Here is a 12205-nt window from a genome sequence, read left to right on the forward strand (position 1 = left end):
AATTTTATCTGATTAAAATAATTTATGCATATCCAATACTGAACAAAATTTCATTATAGAAATAACGCAACTCTAATACAAAAAATAACAGTCAAACTTCTGCTGGATTAATCAATCATCTGTGCCTTGCCCATTCAAAATAATTGTGCTGTGATGATTTACAGAAACTGTTAGCAGTGGTTTAACTCTTCATATGAATCAAACTGAAGATCATCTCTATTTGGCCTTTCTATACTCACAACAAATAGAATATCTATTAAACAACAAAACATGGAAGTCAAAACAGCAAAACAAAGACTGTGCAATAAAAACTGTGGCCTGATTTATCATCTAAAGACAAATTTTCTCCATGTAAACTTTCTTCACTGAGAAAATTGCCCTTTTCTTTCAAGAGTCTCCTTCACAGTTACCACAAATGTATTATTACCACAGTTCTACTGATAAACATTCAGACATAAAACCAAGATAGTGATTGTTTCTAATAATAATTAGAAATTAAATTTCATACATTAAATACATGTTATGTATTTACACTTAATGAATATGAACAGCAATACAAACATATTTTACTCTGTAGAAAGTTCTCAAACTGCTGCATTTGATCAGTTTATCTTCCTTAATATAATAATGGTAAGTCTTTCCCATGACACTCTGAAAACAGGTATCTAGCCTTAAATTCTGCGTACAACGGAATGATAATTTCATAGGCTGTATGTGCTGTGCCTATTGGATATGCTGATAAATAACTCAACTCTAATTAAGGGTTATAATTCCTTCGGTTTTGTTTCCAGCTAGTTTTTAGACTTTTAGAAAAAAGAGACGAGATGTGTTTTTAAAAAAAAAACAAAACAAAACAAAAACCAAGTTCTGGCTAAAGAACTCAGAATGTATAAACCACATTGCTGTACCATACTGCATATTAAATAGTTTAATTTTGTTTGAGGTAGAAACAAGGAAGTAAAATGAAGACCAGAGAGTATGAAAACTATAAAGCCCTTAATTTTTTGTGAATGTACTTCAAATACATATTAATTTATATATTTCTGGTAAGAAACAAAAGCAGAATTCATGGTTACCATAGTTACACATACTCTTTGTTGTGTTTCAATGCCACATGATCTGATTCAAAGTAATACACATCAGGCTCTTCCTCATCATCCTCTGCAGTGTGGATGTTGGCACTCTCTTTGGCAGATGGTACATATCCAGCAACAAGCCTAGCCTCAGAAAGTGGCTTTCTTAGTCCATCACTCCCATGATCTCCCGTATTACAATTTCTCTCTTTTTCATTCTGTTTAATTTCTTCAGACTTTTTGGGAGATCCATTGATATTATTAATACCTACAGGTACATTCTTTTCAGTGGGACTGAGATTATTTTCTTCAACCTGTCCGTTCTCTCTACAAGGAGAGTTATTTTTAGTAGGGCTACTTCTGGCAGGGGCAGCCCTTCGTGGTGAAGTTCTCAATGTGTATCTGTGTTCTTGAAGTTCTGACATAGATGTCACTTGAGCTGAAACACAGTCCAGCACTGAAGAATGTGGTTCAGGTTCACCTGAGATTGATGCGCTGTCATGATGAGTATTCGGGTTGCTATTGGTGTTTTCAGCACACTGTTCCTTAGAGGCACTAGTATCTCCTACAACATCTACCTCCTCCTCCGAATCCCTTAACAAAGATGACTGGATTTCAGAAAAGGACCCTGTGGCTGGCTCGTATGCCTGATGAGCATGCTCCTCAGGCAAGCAGTCATTTATTGTTTTGTGGTCCTCTAACTTTACCTGTTCTTGAGAGTTTGTGCAAGGCACATAATGGTCTACAACACTGTCCTCCTTGCTGCTATTAAGCAACAATGAAGAATGGGCAAATGAGTTTCCGTTTTCTGCTACTGTTTTGTCCTTGGGTGTACAGGAACCAGCACTGTTTTGCTTAGTGTTCCCATCAAGCTGACAGTCATCACAGTTAAGAGAATTTGAGTCTCTCTCACCAACTCCATTGACAGTCTGATAGCCTGCAATCTCATCAACTATTGCAGAATTATTAAATCCTTCTGCACAGACATTCACCTTTTTAACTTCCCTTTTGTCACAATCATCCAATATAAGACATCGACAAGCTCGCTTAGTCCCTGTGGAGACTGCATCATTGTCCGACACTAAGCTTTTATGCTCCAATGACTCCTTCTCTGTTTTAGTAGGCAAGTCGTCTTCTGAACTGTTGGGTGCCTCCGAGCGTAGACAGCGCTTAATTCTTTTCAAAACTGGTGAAACAGGTTCTGCTTGTTTTTTTTCACAATTTTCCACAGTTTGTTTATCAACATTATCTTTTTCCGAAGTAGAAAGCCCTCTCTTTCTAGGGCTCACCCATGATTCCCGAGCACTCTGTTGTTTCAAATCAGTAGTTCTTCCACCATTACTGCTCTTCTGAGTTTGCACAGACTCCGGCCTCTTCTTTGGTGACCTTGACCGTATTTGAGGATGGGGTGAAACTTCCTCTGGATGAGCAATACTACGGTTTCTTAATGTTCTACCACAAAAGTTTTCATCCAACCCATTTAAACCCACTGTAGATCTTGTAACACGAGTAGATCGAGAAGCAGCCATACTATGGCAAGTCCCTAAAGTATGTTCATCATGATCCACTCATTGGGAAACCTTCAAAAAAAGGTAAACAAAACAATCAGAAAAAATATTTTAAAAACACCTACAGACATAGCAAATCTGAAGAATACATTGTCACAAATGTACCTAATGTAAAACTTAATATGTCTATGCAATGTATTAATACCCCTTCTTTCTGTGGTATTTCTTTATGGCATTAAAAAAGTTTTCCACCTAAGCTCCAAAGTAGCTGACTCGGTTACTGTGGTCGTTCAAGCTTTAATGCTTGTTTGTGAATGTTTTTCATACTTATGGCTTATATAAGGCTGGAATGTTCCAGTTAGGCTCCAGTTACTAAAATACACTACTTTATGCACTGTACATATGATATAATCTATTATTATTTAAGTTTGTCTGGTCAAATGAGAGGTATCATATCACGGTCTTAACATCCCAGTTTCCAGTTACATGGTTTGACATACTGAGAAGGAAACCATTAAAATCATATGTTTACTCACTTGTTGCTTAGAAAAAAAACAAATTGCTCAAAAATAACAAAACAGAATTGCAATTCTAAATCAACAGTGGATTAAAAAAAAATAATTCACACCAGTTAAAAAAAATAGTTACAGTCATTAATAGTAAAACTGAAATAAAACAAAATGCCTGAATCAGAATTATAAAATCATTCGAGTTGAAAAGGACTTTGGAGGGCAATCTAGTCCAACCTCCTGCTCGAATGAACATATAGACTAAGCTCAGATTTGTCCAGCTGAGTCTTAAAAACCTCCAAGTACAGATACTCCACAACTTCTCTGGGCAACCTTGTCCTTGTAGTGAAAATAATTTTTTCTAATACCCAGGCGGGGCCTCCCCTATTTTTGCATCATTTATGTCAATAAAAAGCCTGGCTCTATCTTCTCAGTAATCTTCTCTGAGGTACTAAAAGGCTGTTTTCCCAAGCCTTTTCCATTTTTAAACTTTTCATACAGTTGGTGAAATGAATCATCACCTACATTGGATTTAAGTAAATTCAGACTCAAAGTAAAGTTTAAAACATCCAGTTTGAGAGTGTCTGTATTTCAGATTTCAGGGTGAGATGTAGGAGTACTCAAGTTGCCCCATCTCAAAATAACATTTTTAATAGAAATCAGTTCAGTCTTATCCTTCTATTAATTTCACCTTTAAAAATTCAATCTGTCAAACTGCATACCACCACAAACCTGTCATAATATCCATGACAATGAATAGATTCACATTTGTACATAATGGCACGCCTTTCCTTTTCCATCTACCAAATTCCAGATTATACAAAATCTGTTCAAGTGACATATGTGAAGACTTCAAATTTCAAATACAGAGTATCAAAGCTTTTACGTGTTATTTACAAAGGCTGAAAATGACAAACAGAAGAAAATTGTTTCAACAGGTGTTTCTCATATTCAGCAAAGGTGAGGGAAGGAAAAAAAAAAAAAAAGCATGAATTCTCACAAATCTACTGTTTGGGTGTCAGATGGTCCTAGAGCAAAAAAGAGAATGGGACAAGGCCAGTACAGTTCTTCAGCAATACAAGTATTTTTGACGATTGACAATAGTTACTATATTGTCTGTTTAGGAATCCAAAATGCAAGTAGTATTTCTTAATGAAAGTTAATGCATCCTAAAAGTATTGCTTGGTATAGTTCCAGAAACAACTGTATAAGACAGCACATCATTTTCTGTAATGAAGAAAAGACAATTACAAAGTGGAAATTTCAAACATACTGGAAAACTGCATTGTATGTGTGCTGCTACAACCCTCCTGCTTGTTAGCTATTCCCACTGCCTTACATGAATGCCTGGAAAGGTACACTGTGTGTACTGCTACTGTACTAACTTCCGTTCTGCTTGTTTAAAAGTAACAAGGCAGGACAAAGTGTGAGATGTCCAATGAACTCTGTCTTAAGAGAAAATATAAATAATACAGTAAGGAGTGAACAGGCAAAGCATCAGTAGTTGAGTTAAAGACAGAAAAAGCCCATGTCACTGTGTTGTCTATAATGACTGTTTATACCTATTTTCTACATGGATAAACTTGTCTGTATGTTCTCCCCTTTTATACACAAGCTCAACACCTTCTGGAGTGATCTCATTTGGGGATGAACCCAAAGATGAAAAGCAGGGTCATTTAGATATTCCATTTCACCTAGATGGTTTAATTAAAGGCTAGCACATGTTAAGGATGAGTAACTTACATTTCAAATGGATACCAATAAAATAAACCAGATTCCAATATACACTTTGGTAAGTAATTCTGAACTTGAGAGACATTAGAAATAATATGCAAGACAGAAATCTTTATTGATTTACTGGTATGTTACTTTCTAAAGAAATATAGCTTATATAACAAGTTAAAAAGTTATTATTTACTTAGTACAAAATGAACAAACTTACCACTGCAAAACCAGAAGAAATATAAACTTCTGACATTTCATACAGTAGACCAGTAGACCCTTACTGTGCCACTTGAATAATATCAATCACCATTGCTGATTTCCATGATGTAATCCACATGCCTTTTTACTAGTTTATGTCATCACATTAACAAGATTTTGAAAACTGTTGAGAAAAAGACAAAGGCATCAATAAAACATTGAAATTATTCCATTAAAAATTAAGAAGAATGCAACAGGACACATAAAGAGTAACAGCATTTTAAAGAAGCAATTATCAATTTTACAAGTGTCCTACATAAAGAACAGTCTGCTATAAAGTAATTAAGAATGTGAAATGCTAATTTAGGTTTCAAATGTAAAATATCTTTCTTGGTTATCTTTAAGTGATTCAGCATATCACAACTAAAGATGTGCAAGCAAATGAATTCTCTTCAAATAGAGCGCCATGCATTAGGGTGTTCAAACCTCAGAAGATATCTGAAGAGACACAGGAAAACAAGTAGTGAAAGATATTACCACTAATGAATTATGAAACGCATTGTCAAATATATGTTATAATTAGTTACACAGTAAAAACCAATTATTTCTGCTATTTAATTTTAATCAACTAAGCAGAACTCAAAACTTACATTGGCTCCAAATCCCTGAACAACCTTTATCTGCATAAACAGGAGTGAAATGCTTTCCAGAGTTCACATTAAACCTATTCTTCACCCAAGGAAAGCAATGTATACTACTTTGTTTATAGTGGAAGTGAACCAATTTTGATACTGAAAGACAAATAAATACATGGATCCAAAAGCCAGGCAAGGCTTTCAGTTGTCTCCAGAGCTTGGGCATTAGTGCCAATGCCCAACAGCTATGACTTGAAAAAACATACCAGGAATCGCATTTCATTTAAGGACATCCAGTATTATGAAGGCACCATAAATCACTAGAGAATAGTGATTACTGAATCTCTCTTCATATTCTGTAACTACATAAGCAAATTTATTTTCATATTGACCATTCAGAAACTTCATGATGCATAACACAAGCTGACAAGTTTCTCCACATTTTTCTTTCTACACAGTTATTATATTTAGAATATGTATGTCCAAAGCCTTTGGAAATTGTCTTCTTTACTTTCAACTTACTTATGATTTCATATTGCTAAGAACAGAAAATGAATTCCCCATTAAGTTAACAAATCCAAGTATAAACTTAGCCAAGTAAGAGAGAAGAGATAAATTATGTCTAGTTATAGTGAAATTCAATAACAAAAGATATTTCTACAATCATGTTACATGAAGTAACATAAATTCTATTATATGGATAACTAAATCATTATTAAATTAGATTTCAATTATTGAGTGGAATTTCTTAATTTAACAAACAGCAGAGAACTGTCATAAAGAAAAAAGAATGGAAAAATAAGAAGGCAAGGAAAAACACTTGAAAATGCAAGAGGTAAATAACCAAAAGGAACGAGCAAAAAGGAACAGTTGCAATTTAGCTGTACCAGGAATGGAACCAGAAACAGTGAGAGATAAACTCCATAAAGAGCTCCAGTATCAAGTGAGTTCAGCCTGTCATCCCCTGCCATCAAGTTTCTTCTGTTTTAAATATTCTGGTATGCTCTTAGTTACTTAAACTTGCATTGTTACCTTCCCTATAGATCCCTTTAACTGACAGGAAAGACACATGCAGATACCAAAAGTAAAGAGAGATTTTGACAGTTTTTTGCAAAATCCCAAAAACATAGCCCAACAAAAATCCCACAGTTCTGTAACTGCTAAAACACAAAATAAATAAAAAAGCCTGAAACAATGTATCACAGTGAGTCAAACAGAAGCAAGCCAGTCAGTAAGAACAGCCTCAGGAACACCTAAGATAGTAATGTCAGACTTTCCTCAGATTTGTACGCATTATCTCCCCTAATTTTCTTGCCCCCCAAAAAACCCTGTTTTACTCACAGCAGGAAAGACACAACCCCTGCTGTGCCTAGTGACCTTCGGGGAGAGCAAGAGCATTTTAGAAACAACAACAAAAAAAAATGTAAATATCACAAAAGGAGAAACGAAGGTCAGGGGAAAAAGTTCCACCTAGATAGATTTTTTTTTTGTTTTGGGTCAGGGTATGGGATGGGGGACTTTAATCAGGATACACTGAACTGACTGCACCTTAACTACTGCTTAAAAACTAAAAAACAACATTCACAAGAGCTTACTAAGTGAACAACTACATAAATTCTCCCAGAAGTTTCCTTGGAAAAACTGTCTTGAAATTAAACTATTATTTCTTTACTTTTCATAACCAATTAGAATCACTTTTTTTCATCTAGACATAACCACATCTTCCACGGCAAAGAAATTCAATGGAAGAGTTAATTTAATGTTTCATAAACCACTCATTTTAGGAGATATTTATGAGCTGGAATATGGAGTGCAAGGGAATGGCTTTTACATCTAAGCCATTCTTCATATTCAACTACTTTTTTGTCTTGGTCTTCACCAGCAAGTGTTCCAGCCTGTCCTGGTTTGGGCTAGGATAGAGTTAATTTTCTTTTTGGTGGCTAGGGCAGTGCTGTGTTTTGGATTTGATATGGGAACAGCGTTGATAACACGCTGATATTTTTGATTGTTGCTGGGTAGTGTTTGTACTGGATCAGGGACTTTTTGGTTTCTCAGGCCTTGCCGGTGGGAGGGCTGGAGGGACACAGGAGACTGGGAGGGGACACAGCTGGGACAGCTGACCTGAACTAGCCAAATGGGTATTCCATACCACGGGATGGCATGCTCGGTATATAAACTGCGGGGGGGGGGGGCAGGGCCTCTGATCCTTGCTCTGGGACTGGCTGGGCATCGGTCAGCAGGTGGTGAGCAGCTGTATTGCGTGTCGCTACTTTTCTTCCTTCCCTTTGGATTTCATTCCCCTTCTCCCTCCTTTTCATTATAACTGTTATTATTATTATTGTTGTTGTTATTTTGCTTTTATTTTATGTCAATTGTTAAACTGTTCTTATCTCAACCCTTGAGTTTCACATTCCTTTCCGATTTTCCTCCCAGCTCCCTGGGGTGGGGAAGGAGGGAGGGAGCGAGCCCCTGCGTGGCACTTAGTTACTGGCTGGGGTTAAAGCACAACCCAGCCACACTGCCCAAGTTGCAGGAGGCAAAGGCAGGGACTGTGTGAATGAAGAACCACCTGCTATAGGAGAAGATCAGGGCAAGCCATGCCTGACAAATTTGATGGCCTTCTATGACAGGGTTACAGCATTGATGGATGAGGGAAGAGCGACTGATGCCATCTACCTGGACTTGTACAAAGCTTCTGACACTGTGCCACATGATACCCTTGTCTTTAAAGTGGAGACACATGGATTTCATGGGTGGACTACTTAATGGATCAGGAATTGGCTGGATAGTTGTACCGAAAAGAGTTGTGGGCAACAGCTCAATGTCCAAGTGAGGACTGGTGACGAGTGGCATTTCTCAGGGGTTCACATCGGGACCAGTACTGTTCAACAACTTTGTTGGCATGTGGGCAGTAGGACTGATGCACCCTCAGCAAGTTTGCCAATGACACCAAGTTGAATCATGCACCTGACATGCCAGAGGGAAGGGATGCCATCCAGAGGAAACTTGACAGGCTTGAGAAGTGGGCCCCTGTGAACCTCATGAAGTCAACATGGCCAAGTGCAAGGTCCTGCATCTGGGTCAGGGCAACCACCATTATCAATACAGGCTGGGCAGAGAATGGATTGGGAGCTGCCTTGAGGAGAAGGACTTGGGGGTGCTGGTGGACGAGAAGCTCAACATGGCCCAACAATGTGCACCCATGGCCCAGAAAGCCAACTGTAGCCTGGGCTGTATCACAACAAGTGTGGCCAGCACCCCTTTCTGCTCTGCTCCTGTGAGACCCCACCTGGAGTACCGTGTCCAGGTCTGGGACCCCAAAATAAGAGGACATGGACCTGTTGAAGCAAGTCCAGAGGAAGGCCAGGAAGATGATCAGAGGGCTGGAGCATCTCTCCTATGAAAACAGGCTGAGAGAGTCAGTGTTGCTCAGCCTGGAGAACAGCAGGCTCCAGGGAGACCTTATCAGTGGCCTATCAATACTTAAAGGGGGCTTATAAGAAAGATGGGGACAGAATTTTTAGTAGAGCCTGTAGCAACAGGACAAGGGGTAATGGTTTTAAACTAGAAGAAGGTAATTTAGATTAGATATTAGGAAGAAATTCTTTCCTGTGAGGGTGGCGAGACACTGGCACAGGTTGCCCAGAGAAGCTGTGAATGCCCCATCCCTGGAAGTGTTCAAGTCCAGGATGGAGGGGCCTTTGAGCAACCTGGTCTATTGGAAAGTGTCCCTGCCCATGGCAGTGCAGCTGGAACTAGATTATCTTTAAGGTCCTTTCCAATGCAAACCAGCCTGTGACCCTAGGAGCCACATTAACATTTAGGAAAAAAAATATTATAACAAAGACTCAAAGTCTAAAGAGAAGAATCAGCTAAGAAACAAAATGGTCTGGTTTGCAAAGCCCACTATAAATTAAGAAGTTACAGATGAAAGCAGAATATAATGCAGAGACAAAGCTTTGAAGTAAGAAAGAAACTCTGAATTTGTCTCTGGTGAGGAAGGACCTGCATAAGAAGTCAGCCAGTGAGTGATGATGCTGAAACCTTATAGGGAACAGTCATACATTAATCAGTATGGAACTTCTTCAGAGCAAGACTGAAGTTCGACTGCTTACAGAAATTGACCATACATCCCACATACAATCAAGAATTTGATGACAGAACAGGATGGAGTTTCAGGGTATGCACTTTAACATTTGAGAACTCTTAAATTGTTACATAGCTTTAGGCGGACTCTACTGATACACACCATAGTCATATAATTACACTAGAATTTTTATTTAACTTAACCAAAAGCCTACTTAGCAGAGCTAGTGAATGATGAACTGTGTGTGTGAAAACTGTTAGCAACAGAGGAAACAAACGTATGTAGAGATGGAAACCAACAGTTAAAGACAACAATGAGTAAACTCCTTCCTAAATACACAGAATAACCAAATTCTTCACTGGGTTAAACCAGTACTGGCTATCTGGGAACCAACTACAAGTCGATTGTTTAAAGGAACCCCAAGAATTATAAAACACATAGGCAGTTAAAAGTACGTTCAATGTGGTCCTAAGCTAGAAAAGAAGTTAATTTATGAACATACTGGGTCTATCAGCACACAGGACCTGAAAGCAGCAAAGCAATGGAAGAAGCCTCTACTATAATTGTGTGATGGTACTTCTTATATATTTGGTACTTATGATGGATGTATTATCATTACATACAACATTTAACAAACTAAAAAAAAAAAAAAATCATGTATTTGAGGCAGGGGACACATGCAGACTCTTGCAACAGGAAAAAGTCTCCAACAATTATTTGATGTCACCATTTTATGAAAATGGACAACAGTTACAGCCTTCCACCACAAATCTGCTCTAGAAAACAGAATAGTTTGTTCACCTCATCTAGTGAATCATCATCTTACTGAAAAGAATGATCTGTTCTCTTCCGGTTCTTCTGAGTCTCATCTAACAATCAGTTTCCATTCATCCTCAGATAATACTACATGGGAATAAAGATTAAAACTTTTTCCAGTGTTCAGTTATTGCAATTGTGGATACCTGATAGCACTAGCATTCCGGTCCCATACTGCAGTAAATCCCAAAATTACTTCAGAAACATTATCTGTTATCGGTGTAGTTACCATTTACAAGAGCAAACAGGATGCATACATAATTGCCCTCTCCTGTTTCATTTTCATTCTGCTTTAGATCTGTGGGACCTTGCCTGTCTCTGGCTGAAAGTAATATTGCAGAATGTTTTATTTCAGGCGTAAGACTCTTTGATCATACTTATTTCTGTCATCAGAACTTGGGAGTCCTTAATATATATTCCTTTTTCAAAACATTGTATTTTATTGTTTTTAAAATGTGTCACATTTCACATTATCTTTTTCAAATTGTAAGACCTCAGAAGAAACATCACTTTTACATACACCTTTCTAATACCAAAAAGCAGAACACTGTCTGGGAAATAAAAAAATCAAGACAAATCTGCACCAATGACGATAATACGGTGTGATTTGAGAATGTAAGACTGTGCATAATTTAGCTAGTTTGAAACAATGTACACTCATTCTGTATCTTATCCCAAACTATTTAATTTAGAAATCCTGCTTCCATTGACCTAATGATTTTCTAGACCTCTGTTATAATGCACATAACATAACTCTATTAAAATAACTGTGACTTTTACATAAGAATATAGTCAAGTCTGTCATATTTCTGAGACCTCAGAACCTCTCAGAAACCACTCTGAGCCACTGGCCACTATTTACATTTTGGAAAACAGCAATTCACTAGGAACTTGCTACTGGTCTATCTTAGTGCAGATATGAAACTGATGGCCAAAACTGGCTTCTCTCAAGTTTCTTGAGAGTCTCAAGATTCTACTCTCCCAAGACTCAATCACAGTAAACAAAACCCGAGTCTGACCTTACCCTGTATCTCTTACTCAGTCTTCTACATTAAAGGGGTTTAACAAAGAAAAAACATAACATTTATCACGGATCTCCTGTTTGCCATTACCTTCTGTTGTGAGCACGTCATAGATTTTTAACCAATTACTGCATCCATACACTAACCATGCATGCACACAATCTTTACTCATTAGCAGGGCCCCATATATGCTTCTTGATACGGCCCTTGAGGGGTGGGGGAATAAAAAACTACATCTTTGCATTTTCCACAGAGAATTACACCAAAGGTATCTTGAATAAGCTTTTGTGTTCAGATTGCCTACAGACATCCTGATCTTTACACCATTATCTTTCTTCTTATCAGCTATACATTCCAGACCACATTATTTCAGTGATACAGAAAGAAACCCCTAGACTTCATACATTTTAAGCATGCATAGTACTACTTAAGTGTGTATCTCAAAAGAAAAGAATATTGATAGGTGACAAGCTAAAAAGGAAACCACTGTATCTCTGTGGTATAAAATAGCAATTCTTAAACTCTCTGCAGAGCAGTAGTAAGTTATTTAAAACAGTACATCTTAAAAAATGGAATGGTGATTGTATAAAATGAAGACTGCTGAAACTATTTATGTAAACAGAATCTAATCC

At 37.5% G+C, this 12205-nt stretch overlaps 1 protein-coding gene across 4 annotated transcripts in view; it reads right to left on the reverse strand.

The window, feature by feature from the left end:
• The window catches only part of ZZZ3 (zinc finger ZZ-type containing 3), a 68972-nt gene that overhangs the window by 30747 nt on the left and 26020 nt on the right, over positions 1-12205 (reverse strand). For all 4 annotated transcript variants that reach the window (XM_080406894.1, XM_080406891.1, XM_080406893.1 and 1 more), the window contains exons 2-3: positions 5033-5197; positions 1092-2653 (exon numbers count right to left, since the gene is read on the reverse strand). In XM_080406894.1, coding sequence (XP_080263020.1) covers positions 1092-2602 — 1511 coding nt within the window. In that variant the 5' untranslated portion in view covers positions 2603-2653; positions 5033-5197. The remainder of the gene's footprint in view (positions 1-1091; positions 2654-5032; positions 5198-12205) is intronic.

Source organism: Falco punctatus (genome assembly GCF_963210335.1).
Source record: "Falco punctatus genome assembly, chromosome: 11".
NCBI classification, from domain to species: domain Eukaryota; kingdom Metazoa; phylum Chordata; class Aves; order Falconiformes; family Falconidae; genus Falco; species Falco punctatus.